At 38.4% G+C, this 17,704-nt stretch overlaps 1 protein-coding gene and 1 long non-coding RNA gene across 7 annotated transcripts; one reads left to right on the top strand and one right to left on the bottom strand.

The window, feature by feature from the left end:
- Nucleotides 1-10: 10 nt before the first annotated feature.
- LOC112560472 (TNF receptor-associated factor 6-like) lies at nucleotides 11-17,116 on the bottom strand. Of its 6 annotated transcripts, none has more exons than XR_003098537.1 (10): nucleotides 16,161-17,116; nucleotides 13,948-14,526; nucleotides 13,234-13,390; nucleotides 12,088-12,249; nucleotides 6,026-6,097; nucleotides 5,033-5,110; nucleotides 2,446-2,691; nucleotides 1,748-2,122; nucleotides 702-1,382; nucleotides 11-273 (listed from the first exon to the last, which is right to left on the bottom strand). XR_003098537.1 is itself a non-coding variant. In XM_025232355.1 (9 exons), exons 2-9 carry the CDS (start codon nucleotides 14,193-14,195, stop codon nucleotides 867-869), a joined length of 1,854 nt encoding a protein of 617 aa, XP_025088140.1. In that variant the 5' UTR covers nucleotides 14,196-14,526; nucleotides 16,161-17,116; the 3' UTR covers nucleotides 11-866. The 6 variants fall into 6 exon arrangements, 4 of the variants coding, with proteins under 4 accessions (XP_025088140.1, XP_025088142.1, XP_025088144.1 ...); XR_003098538.1 differs by having other exon boundaries at nucleotides 686-1,382; XM_025232355.1 differs by having other exon boundaries at nucleotides 11-1,382.
- On the top strand, nucleotides 6,505-9,939 carry LOC112560474. The gene is made up of 2 exons (XR_003098539.1): nucleotides 6,505-9,062; nucleotides 9,777-9,939. It is a non-coding gene; the product is annotated as an uncharacterized LOC112560474 (long non-coding RNA).
- Nucleotides 17,117-17,704: the final 588 nt, after the last annotated feature.

The raw sequence follows: 17,704 nt of genomic DNA on the forward strand, positions 1-17,704 counted from the left end.
GTATCCACTATACAAATTTTGCATTTATTATTACCATTTGCACTTCCAGGATATTTCATCCACCAACTCAAACTCCCTAGAGTTGAAGCACATCAAGAAAAAAAAAATTTCCTCCAAACCAGTGGTTATCGTACAAATGCTAAGATATTTCTCATTTAATGTGTACACAAATAAGACAGTGCAAGCTTTATTCCTTTATATCATGAAAACTTGCTACTTTCCCCGAGTGCAGCAAATGCAACCCCACTGAAGAGCTTTACATCAGCATGAAAACTGCAAGAGACCAAAAAAACGAACTGAGTAATTAAAATGGATTTGAAAGTAATTCCTGTTTCACACTTAATGCAAACAGTAAACTGACCCTTCCCCCTTCAAAGAACAAGGTATCTAAATTACTAATTTAGTGAAAGGTTGTGAAAATACTCTGTACATGCCAGTTTCATGCGACTATGGAAACAAACTCTTCACTCCACAAAGTTATCACACATTTTCACAGCAATCTGGTCCATCTTGGCTAAACCTCTGCTCATTACTCTAACCAGTACGTTTCCCTTTCGAGAGAGAGGTTTAGAGGTTTGGGTTGTTTTCATGGGCCATCATAGTTTAATATCATTACTTAAAGAAATGTTTGAATACTACAACCACAAAACGTGGAAAAAATAATGGAGAATCAACGGAAACATACAGATAAATTTTGTAACCTGTCCATGTTGTTAAGATACATTCTGCCAAGTTGAAGATGTCAAGGAAATCACAAGGTATCCATGCCGATTGAGGTAATCTTCTAGCTCAATCCAAAGTCATCTTCCTACTTCATTCAAGTGGGATCTATACCTTTCTTTGTTACATTCATTGTCGAAACATATTCAGCAGTTGGGAAGTACTTGGGCCTTGATAATAAGCGTGTCATTTCGTATGAATGAGGAACCTTTCACAGAACTCAAGGGAAGAAACTCCATATAGCCAAAACCTTTATGGTTTCTTGGAGTTGAAGGCTTTTGAAATGCAGCCAGGTTTGGTTTTGCAACAAGGGTCTCAGACACATGGTGCCTCATTTCACAGCGTTCATTCTGATCGATGACAGAAAGAATAATTTTGCCTGAGAATGGCCAGTCCAGAAGGTCATCATATTCCCCCTGCATGAAATGGACGAATAAAGACAAGTGACTCCCTTTTGCTGAATCCACCCCATTGAGGTTGGCTCGGATGCAGATTTTGTATCCCATAGAGGCTGAGGTGTAAAACGGTTGACTGTGAAGGGCTGTCATTGCCCCATGCTCTGCATCTCGCAGGAGCTTGGAATAATTCCTGATCCGCCAGAAAAATTGACCGCTACACACTCTGCTTTCAAAGTCGCTGATCTGTGCCTCGAGTTGCTTGACCTGCAAACAAAACAGCTAATGAACTGAAAATGCATGCTCATGCCCATTACATGGACGTCATGTTGGTTTTGTTAGATTTTGTTATTTTGAGGGCCTGAACCATCTTGCAGCTAGATTGTTGATACTTACCATTAAATGTCATATGTTAGTGACTACTCTGTGGCAGACCATGCTTTATAAAGCCACTTTTTACTATATCTCATGGTAAAGAAGGTCAAAGTGAAAAAGTCTCAAGACCTCATGATGCACAAAAAAATTAGCATCAATGTTTTACCTCAAAGAAAATGTATATGGCCACATTTCCTCAGATTGCTTTTAATTGTGGTTAGGGACTAATTATTACACAATGTACAAAAAATGATCACCTTTTGCTTGAGCTCCTGATTCAGCTGGTCACAACGTTTCGCCTTTGCCTGTAGCTCAATCAAACACTGGTCATGCATGGCCAAGCTTGCATCTTGGGTGACGTTTCGAGCTTTCAGTGACTCGAAGTCTTCGCTGGAAGCTGACGGCAAGCTCTGGAAGCCACCTACACCACTAGAGTTTGAATGTCCAGATGTGTGACTGAGTACTGAAGCCTCCTGTGTGCCAATCGACACGGCACTTCCCATGAGAGAATTTTTAGGGTCCGATGGGCTTCGATAAAAAGAAATGGGTCCTGCTGATTCTTCATGAGTTTGAGCATGAGAGTCAACAAAACTGGATCCAGGTACAGGTAAACGAGGTAGCTGTTGTTTCAGCTGCAAAGAAATAAATCACAATATGCTGACCAAGCTGCAAGAAACTCCTTTGTAAAAGTGTGATCCTCCCCTCGTAACATTATTCTAGTTTTAAATGTAAAAGTTTACTTGTAAAAAGTAATCAAGACTACCCCAGATCTAGCAATGTCATACTTTCACGTACACAAAAGATACTACTTAAACATACTTTTTAAGTTCTCCAACCACACTTAAAGGACAACTCCTTGGACAAACTATACTATCTTATAGTGTGCTCTCATCAACATACTTTCACATGACTTTGTTGTTGAGATACAACACTGGCATAAGAAAACTGTCCTTACTGTCTGACTGTCCAAACTCATTCTGGGCAGTTTCCCTAAAGAGAGTTGCTGCAGCGACAGAGCCAAGCCAGACAAGAGTCCCGAGGTCTCAGTGGGCACAAGACCACGGGTGGTGCTGGTGCTGCTTTCAGGTGAGAGACGTTGAATGCCTAGCACATGCATGATGGTTGTCAGTCCATTGCACAGTAGCAGCATGTGTTCCTGCAGGTTGTCTTGTAGGTGGGTCTTCTCGTTGCACCGTTCCATCTGTAGACAAACCAACAGGTGGGGCTTTGCTGTCAGATCAATTTTTTTCAGGGACCTACTCTGTATGATTACTGCTTTTCATTTATAAACTTCAGCTTTGGAATTCTCTTCCTTTCTCCATCTACCTCAACTTTGAACTCAGTTGTGTCTGTATGTGCCTTGAATCCTTAGTCACTTTTAAATTATTATTAAGTTCTCTTTAACCTACTAACCACTAGGCTATGGAGCTCTTCCCAGAATAAAGGTAGTTGGTGTCATTTCCTGGTCAGGACAAATATATTCGTGCCACATTCTTACAGACAGCAAATAATGCTGCACACTGATCACATTACAAGCATCTAATTGAAAATTTCCCTTTTTTCACCCTCTAATAAGGAATGTGATTCAGAGGTTAATAGTAGCAACCCTGCAGTTAATATGTTCTTCTAGTCATGAGATAAAAATTCAATTCAATGGAGTATTTTTTTCTGTATACGCATATTCTGGACATATTCATCTAATGCTAAAAATCTGTTTGTTGGCACAAAGTGCTGGACACATGATGGTGGATTTCAGAAAATACAAAACTGATGCTACTGCTTATTTCTCACAGTGTTTACTTTCACTTGACACGTTTTTACAATAGCAGTTAAACTTGGGCAGCCAAAAATAACAAGCGCAGGTAAAGTGGTGTTAAAAAACAAATTAAGACAGCAGAAGAAAATGAGCCATTCAAAGCTGGCTGCTTAGAAACTAGCCAGTTTTGGTCATGACTCAAAATCATTGATTTACTAAGAATGTTTACAAAGCTTGTTTACTAAGAATGGTATACTTAAGCTTTTCAAATTATGATATTTCGATCAAAGTTATCTTTTGCTGTTGTTCACAACTTACCCTCTGCAAGTCCATGTATGACAGTAAATTTCTTATGACAGTTACTCCACAGAAAAAAAAACAAAACCAAACAACAGATTCACCAGGGCACCAGGAAGTTTTGAACAATGTCGCAAAAATAAGTAGTGTAACAATATAAAGAATGTAACAACCTACAGCACATTGCTTTATCATCACGGACAAGGAAGGGCGGTCATTTCTGAGTAGCTGAAGGAGGAAATATGGGCTGTGTTGGTGATCTGAGCAACGGGTGAAATCATGCGATAGTCTGAGGGTGAGAATGGGAGTGCAAGTTCATTTTCAAACTGGGGTGGGCCATAGAAATACAAAGGAAACTGATCGACATCTGTCCTGTCCCTGTCTGATGAGTAAAAATATGACAACTTGTTGCATAAAGCTGTAAGAGGTTGTATGATTTGTGCAACTGTTTTGATTATCAACCACCTGTCTATCTGGGGCTGGGCTATTTCTGAAAAAAAATCACTGATCTCCATCAAGGAAGTTTAAATCTGGAAATCATGAGACAGGGAAGAAAAGCTTACACAGTGGTGTATGCCTTAATGTCTCCTCCTCTCTTTTTCTTTTTTTTTTTTTTAAAACCTTTTAAGTCACAACCCATTTCCTTCCCTTTACTTGTCTCCCCAATATAAAGCCCCCACAACGACCTGAAAAGGTTAAAGGATGACCTTTACCTTATCTCACTTGTCTCCTGTTGTATAAGCTTGGGACAGGCAGTCCCTGGTACATTTCATTCATTTTTCTAAGTTACCTGTTTTATTAAGTTACCATACTTCATGTTTTCAAGAAATATGCTAAACTCTATTGCAGCATCATATAGGTCAAACTTTCAAGGTAACTCTCAAAGAGAAATTAAACATTATCGTTGAAGAAAACATTTTAAAAAAAAACTCCAAACCCAACTACTGGTGAACAGCAGGCAGTTTAGGCTCTACTGACATATACTGACAGGTATTCCACAGCTAACACTGCAGTCCCTCCCTCAGCAGCCTGAAGTACACTAGATCTTCTTGCTGCTTTTATTAGATGCTGCAAAATGGCAACAAAGAACTATGCATCTGATGTGCAAAATAAAAAATGGGGACAACGATTTAAAAACAAAAACAAACCATCCATTTCCAACAAAATTTCCAAGCAGAAACTTGTATAGGTCCCTAGTTTGGTAGTGTAACTACTGACACCTCTCTTCTAACCCATTATTCTATGTCTAGGCCAAACCCTAAGCTTTCCCTACTCCTTATAAACTGTACCTCCCCTCCTTTGAAATGCTAACCCTAACTGCTGCAATCCTCAGTCCATGCAGTTTCCTGTAGTGTATTTACACTATTTATATGCACAAATTCACACACCTCATTCTCTCTCCCTTGACATACTGCATTTTTCCCAAGCAAATCTCAAATAATCATATCAGTGCTTTCTGTATTTATAAAAGCAAGAGCAGCTATCCTACCTCAGCATTACAGCCCAAAGTGTGAAAAGCACAATGCAGCGTCTTTCTGGGGCACACTGTGGCCTCATGTTCTGCCATCTGAAAATCAACGCACAGAAAATGTACACAACAGACAAATGTGAACTTAATTTTTTGTTGTTCTTACTTATGTAATTACAAATCATGATGGTTTGCACAGCAGTAAAAGTCTCACTTGAGAAGCAAAAACTAGTTTTAGTTCATAGGATCAGCTAACAGACACATCTGTGCTTTTTAAAGAAAATAAATACATCGACATATGCAAATCTATGCAATTGATTACAAATCTTATCATTTTAGATAGTCTGACAGCTTAAAAACATTGAATAAAATCCGTGCTGACTACAAGCTGTTGCTATAATTATGAATTTTTGATCCACCCTTTTTAGGGATTAGATGTCACCTGTTCTTAGACAGGATTGTATATGATTACTAGTTGAACTATTAACCGCCACTAGTTCAGTTTATTGCAGCACCACCCAGGTATAGCATTACACCTCAGCACCTATAACCAGAATCAAGCAACACCTGACAGTCACTAAATTTATTTAGTCCTTACTGTTACACGCTCTGTGGTGCTGGCATGTGGCCTTCAAATTGTGACCTTGCATGAAAAGTTTGAAAAGTTCTACCTCTGAAGAGTTAGTATTTTCAATTCACAAAATATTTACGTTTATTGTCAAAAATTATAAATCAGTCTAAAACTCAACAAGCACTGAGCATTGGAATGGTATAAACTCCACATTTTATTTTATCCCCATATCATAGAAGAAAACAAATTTAAGGTTTGTAACTATTAACTTTTTTCAAATGCAATAATTTATTCACTAGAGCAGGAGAGTTATTGAGCAGACCACATTCAAAATAAACGCTAGCAACAAATGCTGAGGCCCTGCTGAAATCGGCATTTCAGTGCATCAGGACAGAGTTACACATTTGTTTAGCATAAGACCTGGCTACTCAACAAGAACTCACCGCTTGCATCTCCATCTCTTCCTCACAGAAGTGGCATTTCACCTGCCTTTTTGGACACACCTCAACATGCGTCTGTTGAAAGCAGAACATTCTACATTTCAATGGCAAGTTTAACACTTCAATTATTCATGTTTTGCTTTGCTCTGTCTAGTGTTATCAACACAACTCTAGTGAGCTATTCATCTGTCACTTGTCTGCATCCTCCACATTCAGAAGGAAAAAAAAAGTCTGTTCACGAAACATACTATGCTACATATAGAATAGGCTCGTTACACAGTTCACATTATACAAAACAAGCACATGAAGTCATACATCTCAACAGTCAAGGATGCACTACACTTTAAAACATAGCAATGCTACAACAACATTCTAAAGACACGATCTTCAGTTGATGTGGCAAAATAACACGTACAAGACAAGCATCAAACTGAAAATGTCCAAAGATTCCTTCCCTAAACAGCTGCAGTTTGACATGCATTTAAGTGTTCCCTGAGAACACAATGCACATCATTAAAAAGACAGGATGTTCTCCAACAGTAAGGCATGTGGTTTTCTTCAATGTACTACCAGCGGAAGGAAGCTGCATCAGATGGCATGTGAAAAATCCGGAGGCTGGGTGTGGCTATTTTTGATTTAATGTACTTCACAATGGGATTTTTTTCTTTTGTCTGCAATTGCCAACATGCATTTGTGTCTGGTTGGGGAAAGTGACAAAAGTTACTGCAGCTGTTTTATATAATTCATATCCACAGGACATGGTAGAACTCAAAAGTGAAAATACATTGTCAATCGGCACTCAGCTCTCTCCATACAAACAACATCCATTTATCAGATCTATCCACACATACAACTTTGGAGAAGGTAAACAAGTTTAAGCAGCTGAACTCTACATAATATCTGGTACTGATAGCTCAGGGTAGAACTCGTGGAGTGTGAGAGTTACTTAAAGTCCTCTATACACCCCTATTATCCTGAAACTCAGCTCTCTACACACATGCAACAACATTTATTCATCAATATATCATTATTTCACTTCATGGCCAACAGGTTGTCACAGGATTTTCATTCACATCCCTTACTTTTTTTCACACATGACACTCCTTTCCCCAAAAGCTACCTGACATTTGACCACCCAAAAAGGAGGGCAAAATCGTCTGGGTAAAGCTCAGGTGGGAGTCAGTGTCACACCAACATGACATCCTCATATCAAGGTTGAGTTGAAGTGAACCAGGAACATCTGTAGTTCATGTTATCAGCAAAGTTTTTTTTTTCCATCATGATAGCAACACACTGTTCTCTCTTTGTGCTATGCTTAATCCTTTCTCATTTTCTTTACTGTAACTTCCACAACAAAATCAATGTTCAAAGCTATAAGGCAGCCTAAGATTTAGAGAAGAAAGATTCAGGGATGCTCTCTAGAAAGAGAACCTTTACAGCTAGGTGCAGATAATTTTTGGGGGGATGGGTGGGTGGTTTGACAGCCAAACCCTCCCCACAGGTTAGAAGATTTTCTTTTTGAATTGTACTAATCTCAAAGGCCTTGACAAGAAATTAATGTGAGAGGGTTGGTGCAGGGAGGGTGCATGGGCCTTTTTGTAACCAAGCCTTTTGGCAACTAAACCAATTCATCTTTCAATGAATTGCCATGTCCGGTGGCTTCTGTCTTTCATGGTTCAGTTGCAAAACAGCATAAGAAATTTTTACCCCAAAAGGATTGCACTAACAAATAAAGGAAAAGAGGGACACAAATCATTACTGACTCATCTGCCAATTTCTCTTCTGCAAAAAAGTTCCTTCATTTTATATACTTTTAATTGTGATTATGGGATAAGGGGTTTAGCCCAATACTGTGCTATTATCAGCTAATATCTTTTTTCAGTGAAATATGTCCGCCATACCCAGGTAACCAGGTTAGTCTGTAGTCCTGTCACTTCCTTGTCTCCACTGCCCTGTTTAAGTGCAGCACTTTTGATACAGATTTAGAAAAGATCCTTAAAAATATACTGTAACAGAATGGGAAAAAACTTCACAGAAAGTGAAACATGAATATGCACAAACATGTGCACATGCAATGTGCATGCAGATGTTTCTACACAAATATGCCTATACACATGACCTGCAGAACAAACTGCATGTGCCCTTGGGTGCAAGCATGCACTCTCATACACAGTTCCTCCCACTCTCCAGTGCTCTCCTACATGTTCTCACTTCTGAAAATACTAACAATATTGTGAAAATACTAATATAAATGATGTCTGTTCATTACACAGCTAAATGAAAGCTGAGTACTCAGTAGTACTAAGTGGTAGTGAGTAGCCCTCTAAACAAGAGTTCAAACATGTTTTGTTGCTAACCCCATTACTGGGTAAGGCCCTAAATATCTGGGTTAACACTGTGTACACTTAAGTTTCGCAGAATGGATCCTTTACTTCCTAGTCCTAGTAGCTGGCAAGCAGTGAAATCTTGACGAACTTGACTCAAGCTGTGAATATTTTTTTCCCTCTTGTTTTGAAATGATTTAAGCAGCTTACTCGTTTCAAAACAAGAGTGAAAAAATGCATGGACATCCTTTTTCTTCTCCACTTATTCTAAAATGGAAGATATCATGAACAACATGACAACTAAGCACACAACTAGAGTACCACTATTACCAAGTAAATTAAAATTATCAAATCTTTCAAACAAAGCAAAAAAGAAAAAAAAATTAAGGAAAATAATTTATCTTTAAAGATTGCTTATCCTATTTATATGATATGAGATTCCCTTTTCCCATATGTTTGTTACTTGTTCATTCCAATTTTTGCACTTTGGCAAAGCACATTTCACATTCACTGACACACGTTATCTGACGCATACAGGAAAACTGTAGCAGCTCTATTTGTCTCAGTCTAGCTATGACATCTTTGTTTCTTCCCTATTGGTTGATTGTTATCATCCTTGAGGGCCTGATTGTTCAACATCGTAAAGGGGTATGTGAAGTGGATACTGCCAAACAGAAGGAAGTAAAAAGACTGAAAGAGACAAAGAGATTATGCATGTATGTATATAGATATGTGTATGTGTGTGCATGCATGAGAGATCAAGGGAAATCAGAATCAGTGACATCAAAAGTCAACATAGAGCATTGTGGACTGGTCCAAGCTTTTTTATATCAATAAATTGTTATAATCAACCTCAAGGTATTACTATATCATTTCCCTTTTATAATTTATAATTTACAACCCCCCCCACCTCCAAAAAAAATCCCAATAAATTGGGCCCTGATTGTCTAATTCTCTAACAGCTAGTTTTTTCAAATGTCCTTTCCTGCCACACCATCCATTCCCTCTCTCCTCACCCACAAGGAGAACAAGATGGGTGCTTCATGCTGAATCAGCAATAAATAACTGCAATGTTGTCTAGCCCTGTAAAAAGTTGCTAGTCTAAAGAGAAATTAGGTCACCAGTGGCAAGAAAAGACACCCCGCTCATAATCATCACAGTTAATGTCACAAATGCATTGCCAGTGTGTCACCAGATCAAACCCCTTCGCCTCATGGGAGACAAACAGCTAAATAACATTGGTCAATACTGAAATTACAACTGACTTAAAAAGATCCCAATCTGTAATTAATCTTGGTGTGCTAAACACAAATATGACCACAAAAACTTTTTACTGTCTCTCATTTTGAAGATATTTAATATAGTTCACTTTATTTGTTTCACTGTGTAAATTTATCCAGTAGGACTGTAATAACATTCTCTTGATTCAGCTAATGAGGACGAGGGTGAGCAGACCTGTTGTTCTCCTGGTTAGTCAGCATCCAATGATCCAGATTTTCACTGTGGTCATCAATATAACACAGGAAGAACTATATGACCTGGTTTGTGATTTGGACTTAACCAAGAACAAGGCAGAATTGCTAGGTTCAAGACTCCAATAATCTTCCAGATGATGTTACAATTACTTCACATGAAATGCTTTTTGCCTAGTGTCTATAAACTCTCTCAGGAATATTAGGGCAGAAAACTACTACAAGGAACTAGCAGAAGACATACTGATGCAGTATCAGAAATTGGCTGCAATATGTCTCTAAAGATCCACTTCCTTTATTCCCATCTGGATTTCTTTCCTGACAACTGTGATATGGTGAGTGATCAACATGGTGTACAAGAGACAGGCAAAGAAAACTAAGATACAGTCTATGACTTGATTTTGTACAGTTATTAACCATAGGTCAATTACTATTAGCATGCATTTTGTGATGTACACAATAATTATTTCAGATTTCAAAAAAAAAAACTAGACCCAATTTTGCATTTTGATTGTCATATTCGTGTCACATTACCAAACCAGTTCAGTTCTATAGACCACCATATCGGTTTTGCAGAGGCTTAAAACCTTCAAACCAAACTGTTTAAGTTCATTTGAACTCCAGATGAGATAAATTAGTTTTACTGTAAGGCAACTGTTCTCCAGAAATGAACAATCTTTTCCTAGGACTTTAAAAAAAAGTTGACCACTCACAACTGCAGACATCATAACCCTTGCACACCTAGTCATAGAAAACACTCCTACCTGCAACTTCCTGGTCTTAAGACACTACTTCTCTAACTAAACCTCCTAGATCAGGATGATAGGCAGACAGCCACAACTTTACAAGCCTGTAACAAGTTTTAAAGCCTGCAACATCTATTATAGGAATCATTTGTTCAATATCACTTTTACTTTTCCAGTTTTTTTAGATTTAATGGCAGTCTCTTTCGTTCACATGAATCTGAAAATTTGCAGACTTTCAGAAAAAAGCAAAAGCATGAAACCCTTCTTATTCAATACAAAGGGGCTAACAGGACATCATACGTCCTGTTTCAGAGAAGAGACCTCAATAAGAGTTTAGTTAGGACACCCTTGCATACTACACCCATGTGTGCACCCCACTCCCACACACACAGAAAGAAAAGGGTAGAATTGACTAGTAAGATAATATTTCAATTATGATGTTCCAAAAAAGTAATTCTAGAACACCTAGTCATATTGGAGTTATAAAATACACACCCAGCAAAACACACACAGGTGTATACTTTACAAAGACAGGTTCTACAGAAACAAAGTCTTATCATGTCCCTGCAATGACAGCCAATAGTATGATTGGTAAAGATCTTGTGAGTGCTTCCACAGCTATATAAGGAGACAGATGAGATGAGCACAGGCTTTCCTCAAACTCCTGCTATTTATAGCCTTAAGCACTCAAAAGAAACACCACTTTTAAAGCAAAGGAAGATTGTCTTGCATACCATAACTGTCAAATGACATAAATATTTTTAATTTAATATAGTTAATTTAGGATATTTTAACTGTGCTTGGGCCGCGTGCACTGCCACGCTAGCTGGATGCTACCAACTAGCAGTCAGCTAAATAACATAACATTTCAGCTAACTGCTAACACCTGTCCCAATTCTGCACATCACTCTCATTCTCACACAGACATTTCCCCTACCTCACACACACAAATGACTTGCATGCATGTATACCTGTACTGAAACAGATTATTGCAACACACACATTGCATGTAGTTAAGTATTCATATGCATTTATGCAGGTACACGTTTTGCTTGTATGTGTTCTCTATGCTCTACTTATCTATGTGATCCCTTGCCCTGTTTGCAAGCAGGACATCCTGATACTTTCTGCAAGCTAACATACTGCCATTCACTAAAGCAGATGAATACATAACTTAATATATCCTTCTACTGCACTGTCTTTACTAGCTTCCCAGCGTTTAACTCAACAAAGCAATATTACTTTATTTCTACAGCCATGTTATTACTATACTGGGCAAAGTGTATAGTCCAACTTAGAACTGAAGAAGAAAATAAGATTTTATGATGCAAGTTTTCCTTATATTTTCAAAGGGCTATATTCTTAAACTAAAGCTACTCCACAGAAACACAGATATGTTAGTTAAAACATGGCCAAGAGGTAAAGGGCATGAAAAACTCCCACCTTCAGCTCCTTGTAATGTCTAACAAAGTGCATCAGGTTTAGTAACTTTGTGATGTAAACTTGAATCTTGAAGGACCTACCCAAGCATCCCTGCTGAGGAAAGTGGCACCGCAGTTCGGACACTGAACGTTCCGCAGTTCACACAAATGCTGAACATGCTCAGCAAGATCTCGTTTGAACAGCACGTTGCTACATCGATTTGGGCAAGGAGCCAAACCAAAGGGACATTCTCTCTGATGGGCCTGCAAAACAAATATATAAGTATAATATATATCGCCTTGTCTGCGAATGCCCATAATTCATCCAGGGATGTCTGGAAGATGAGATTTTGTGAGAATACACATGCACTCAAGTAGGAGAAATGGGAGAAATGGGAGGCTGGATATCAATAAGGTGCGTGTATGCCTGCTGGTGATGCAGTGATTTGCAAACAAAATCTTCCAGCATGCATGCACATACACAGCTTACAAAGTGTTTATAATCCTCTATTACAACTTGGTATTTTTTTTGGGGGGGTTGGGGGAGAATTTTGTAAAGGACTCCAGTTTGCAAGGCAGTGTGATTAAATTAACAAGTGAAGAAAGAGCCAGGGACACTAATGAACACCTTCAAATGAAAACTGTGGAGACTGTACATTTCAAAAGGAAATATAAGAACATTGAACATCGGATAGAGTTTTCCTTAACTTGCTATAGTCCCAAACTGTCACGTTTTTCTTATTTTGCATCTACAATGCTCTGTTATGTATATGAGCCTGTTTGCATCGATTCTGCTTTCAACCAATCCTACATTTAGTGCTCCTAATTGAGCTATAAAGACTTGGATGATTTCCCGTCCCCAAACCAACAGTAAATTCAGGAGCTTTAGGTGCACACATTGTGATTTGTATTTTAAAGCCAACAGCCAGAATCCCTCTTTTGGAATATGACTTTAAAAGTGTTTTGGTGTGTGCACTGAATGGTATATGGCAAATACTCAAAACAACATTGGACATTCTGAGGGAAGAAGCCTGTGGGTGTGCATGTAGTCATGATAAAACTGCCCATTGTGTGAGAACTGACATTGTTGTCCACCTGCAGTTGTATAAGACAAAAGAGCGCATCATTTGGTGCACAAATTTTAGCTGTCATTTATGCACTTAAGTAATTTAGAATGATTGCTTGACCTTACAAAGATATCCACATGTACATGCAGACCAGCTGTTACATATGTGTCTTGTTTGTTACCTGAAGCTGTTTCACTGAGGTGATTGTATCGCATCCCTGCTTGCTGTTAGGACACTTAACATTGAAATTCTGGATTTCTCGTTTGGCAAAGTTGTCAGCAAACAAATCCTTCTCCTCAAATGGTTCATTATCCACTGGACACCGCTGCTGAGATTCTCTGTCAACCCACAAGTTTAAATTCTCAAGAATGCAGAACAGATTTAGCTGCACAACATTTAATATGGTTTCAATCTGTTTATGCCTGATCCTACTTTCATAACCTTTCAGTTTCAGGAAAAACACTTAGAAGGCTTCTTAAACAGTTGTAAGTGGTAGATGAGAGCATGATTCAACTTCTTTCAGTTTTGTCTCTGCACAGTCATTGACCTCTATCAAAACTGTTACTTTGAAAAGAAAAATCCTCCTAACCTACTCATAAATAACTGGACAGTTTTCGTGATTAATTGGAAAATAACATTCTGATCACAATTAATATTATCATGCTGGTATCATCTATAAGATAATCCCATTTGCTTGTGACCATTTAATAATCATCAAAAATTGTTTTGCAATACCACTGATTTAATGAATTAAGAAGATATACCATATAATAATGAAAGGCTACTTATATGTTCTAAATTTAGATACATGGATGTACATGAATGCATGTACATACAACACTGATTCTTGCTTTCATACACATACATGCTTTACTGTCACAACAGTTCAGCTTACCTGATCCACTTAATGATGCAGTCACGGCAGAAACGGTGTCCACAAGGAGTCTGCCTTGGTTCTCGTAGCACCAGCAGGCAGATAGTACACTCATACCGAGCATCAGGAGTGGGCACAAACTCATAGTCATAACCTTCTACTTTATTGCGCCGTGAAGGATAGCTGCCATCACTGCCTGAAGAGGACTCATAAGTGCTGCTGATGCTTGAACAGTTGATGCTTGGCAGTTCCGCCATGGTGGCTGACATTCACAACCATGCAAATGAATCTTGTCCACAGGATCATAAAGCTACCACAGTAGTAGAATGGAGTTCTACAGGACTCTCTATTACTTCCCTTCTTTCAAGAACTCTGAAACCTGCTGAGCTGTGTCTTTCCAAGCCTCTTTCATAATGGGGGAAAAGACTTGAGTACTTCCTCACAACTTGTTATTTTTTTCTTTAGCAGCTAATCAAATCAATGGTCACAATAAAACCTGAATTCTGAATACTGTGGTGTAAGTATTTAGCTGCTCTGTTGCTGGATAAGAAAATATCTTCCATGACAATCATAGCAGTCTGTTCCCGGAAAAAGAGCACTCTGAAACATGCAATAGTCACGTGTGTTAAATATGAATCTTAAACAAACCAGAAGGTATGTTGTGGGTAAGCTACAACTATTAAAGTCCAGATTATGTGTATTGGAAGTTCCCTATGCATCCTTTCTCCCTCTTCTTAATGTGTACATAATTACTAAACTTTACTATACTTACTAAACAGTTGATGCAGGTACTGATAGTTGAGCTAACTTTTTCAAACCCTGATAGCCTACTGCTGTACCTTACCTGGTGCTAACACGTTTGGCCTGATCTAAGGTCATGGTGTAAGAAAACACAACCTGCGTACTTCTTAACTTCCTGGTCCATCCTTGTAAAAATATGCCTAAGCCTAGCAACCATGGATGTACATTTGCACCTCTCACCAAACACCTGACTAAGGAAATTTGAAACAACTATCCTGTCTTCTGTGTGCTGATACTACTTGTGCATTCTACTATAGTCAAAACAGTGGATACCATGTATTATAATGACAGCACTATTAATATTACATTTGCCATTAGTTAATTATAAAAATATTATATTGTTAATACTATTTTTATTATGTGGATTGCAGGGATAAGGGTACTATGAAAGTGATGCTAAAATAAATTACAGTGAAATATCTACCTCACACACATCTCTGCTGGCATAGTAACAATAGCAGAAGTAGCATGTTTAGCAAAGAAGTCTTCAAAAATGGCATGTATCTTACTAACTTCCCTTAGATAGCGATCATACTGGCATAAGTTAGTCAATTAGTTCACTTAACTGTTTAATAATGTACTTTCAGTGTTTTCCATAGAATAATTATCATGAAAAAATATGGATGATAGTTTATTTTGAAAATTCTTCCATCATCCTATATTTCACTCTCTGCAAATGTACTGACTTAATTCTATAAAATTTACAATCATATTATAGTGTTATTAATAAATACTTCATGTTGCTTGGCTGCTTTAAGTAACTCTTCTACACACATATCTATGCTGCCATACTACCCATCACCTTGCCATACCTTCCTAGTACTGCTGTAACCATGCCTGGCACATTAGCACAGACTCCTAGTTATCTAGAAAACTGTGCCAGGGTTTTAAAAAAAAAATCTTCCCCCTTGATGACTACTCTGATGCGTTGCTATCACAAATATTATCCTTTTAATGTGAAATATGGTTCAGGCTAGAGCCCACTGATGTTAATCATTTGATTGCTCACACTTTGATCTAAATGATCACTTGAACTGTTGATAAAACTATGTTGGTACTGAAAGCTTACAAATGATTATATGACAGTATTTTGCGATCTCTCCATTTTCTCTCATCCGCACCTAACGGTCATTTCTAAACCATATTTTTGCCGCTTGCCCGACAACTTACTCAACTCGTGAAGTATAGGTTCCCTTAGTGGAAGAAACAATGTCTTTCTAAAAACATAAAAAATAAGAGCCTGCGATGCTTTATGTGAGTGTACAATTAGTTTAAAACTGTATCTTTCAAGCTCAGCAACAGAACTACATTTCCAATTAAGTGCTGCTCCCTAACGACTGCGTGTCTGATGCCATTCGGCAGTTAAACATCATGTAACGTTTGGCTTTTGAGCTTAAATTATATCAGATTATAAACTATTCGCATTCACTTACCGATGAAAGGGTTCCAGAACGTTTCATGAATATTCCAAGAACGAACGAAAGACAGTGGAACCTTTGGGAGAACGTGATGCAGAGCACGAACCCGTTTCATTTCCGATTTTTGATTTTTAGGGTTAATTTAAAAACTAGAAGCAGAAGTCGACCAACGCGAGTTTCTATGAAAAAATATGTTCACTCCTTGAACTGAAAAAAATCGAATAAAAAATATTCCATAGGTTTGACGGCCATTTTGAAAATGACTTTCGTAAATCATCACTGACATAAAACGAATCACTGGTTATGGTGGGTTCTGTCGTGAAACGTCACCGTTGCGAAGATGGTCGATTCAGTGCAGTCGTTCGGTGTGGTTGATCCTGATGCTGTTTCTGCCTTACATCCAATACGACGTCAGAGATATAATCAGTGTACTACCACTAAACATTAAAATCCATCCAGTTTGTGTCCGAAAAGAAATTGTACACCCTCACATAAAGAGTTCATTACTTCCATTGTCGTGACGGCGAACGTCATCAGTGTCGAGTGTTGAGACGATGACAACGATATTCTGTTCTCGTTAAACCTTCTCTTGAACACAGACCACTACGCTTACAAACAAAAACATCTGCATCAAGTCTTTGTGCACTTGAAAGTAATCTAGTTTCTATTGTAGTATCTGATTTTTTTTTTAAGGGAGGGTTACGTTAGTAGACGAGGAAGATAAGGGGATTCCCCTTTCGTTACTTCCTTCTTCGTTGTACACGCACACACGCCAAACACAACAGGACTTCACGGCAGAATCGATTCTTGCTTCTCGCTAATATAACTCTACCGCTGACATTTTTTTTCTTTCTAAGGTATGCCAGCAAGAAAATCTCTTCCTTCTTTCTCTCTTTGCAGAACTAGAAGCTTTGTTTACTTGCTGCTTTTCATCGGAAAGGAAGTATACGTCGAACATGTTGCAACCTGGGGCCGTAGTTATGAAGCGAGATCGAGTTAAGTCGTTGCCTTGGAGATAAGGCTGTAGAAGTGTTGAGAACCTACCCTTCTTTGTTAGACAAGTCGTACAGTAGTCCTCTTCAAGCGTTCTGGGTAGTAGAGTCGATGTGAACCTCTCACTGATCACTCACTAATTATCACCACTGCAGTGAGAACACCCAGTTTTCAACAGGTATATATATATACTTTGTCGTGTGTGTGTGTTTACACCCTTTCTGCAAGTGATGATTTCACCCTAGTGTGAAATCATCACTTGCTATTTTCAGCAAACCAGATATATATATATAACTTCTTTTCAATGGCCGTTTTCTCTGTGACAGTGCGGTCCTCAAGCACAGGTGAGCGCCGTGTCCCCGCCCCCTCTTACCACAGCAAAATAAATGATGCAAAGCAAATCAATCTTAGAAATTTTCTCTTCAAACTTTTCACACGACCTCTAACAACCTATAGAGCCAATGCACTTTTAAGTGCGATAACTTTTTGTACCGTCCAAAAGCGTATACAATCTGTACGTGCGCACGCGTGTGTGGGGTGGTGGTGGTGGTGGGATGGGGATCGGG

Source organism: Pomacea canaliculata, linkage group LG3 (assembly GCF_003073045.1).
Source record: "Pomacea canaliculata isolate SZHN2017 linkage group LG3, ASM307304v1, whole genome shotgun sequence".
Classification (NCBI taxonomy): Eukaryota; Metazoa; Mollusca; class Gastropoda; order Architaenioglossa; family Ampullariidae; genus Pomacea; species Pomacea canaliculata.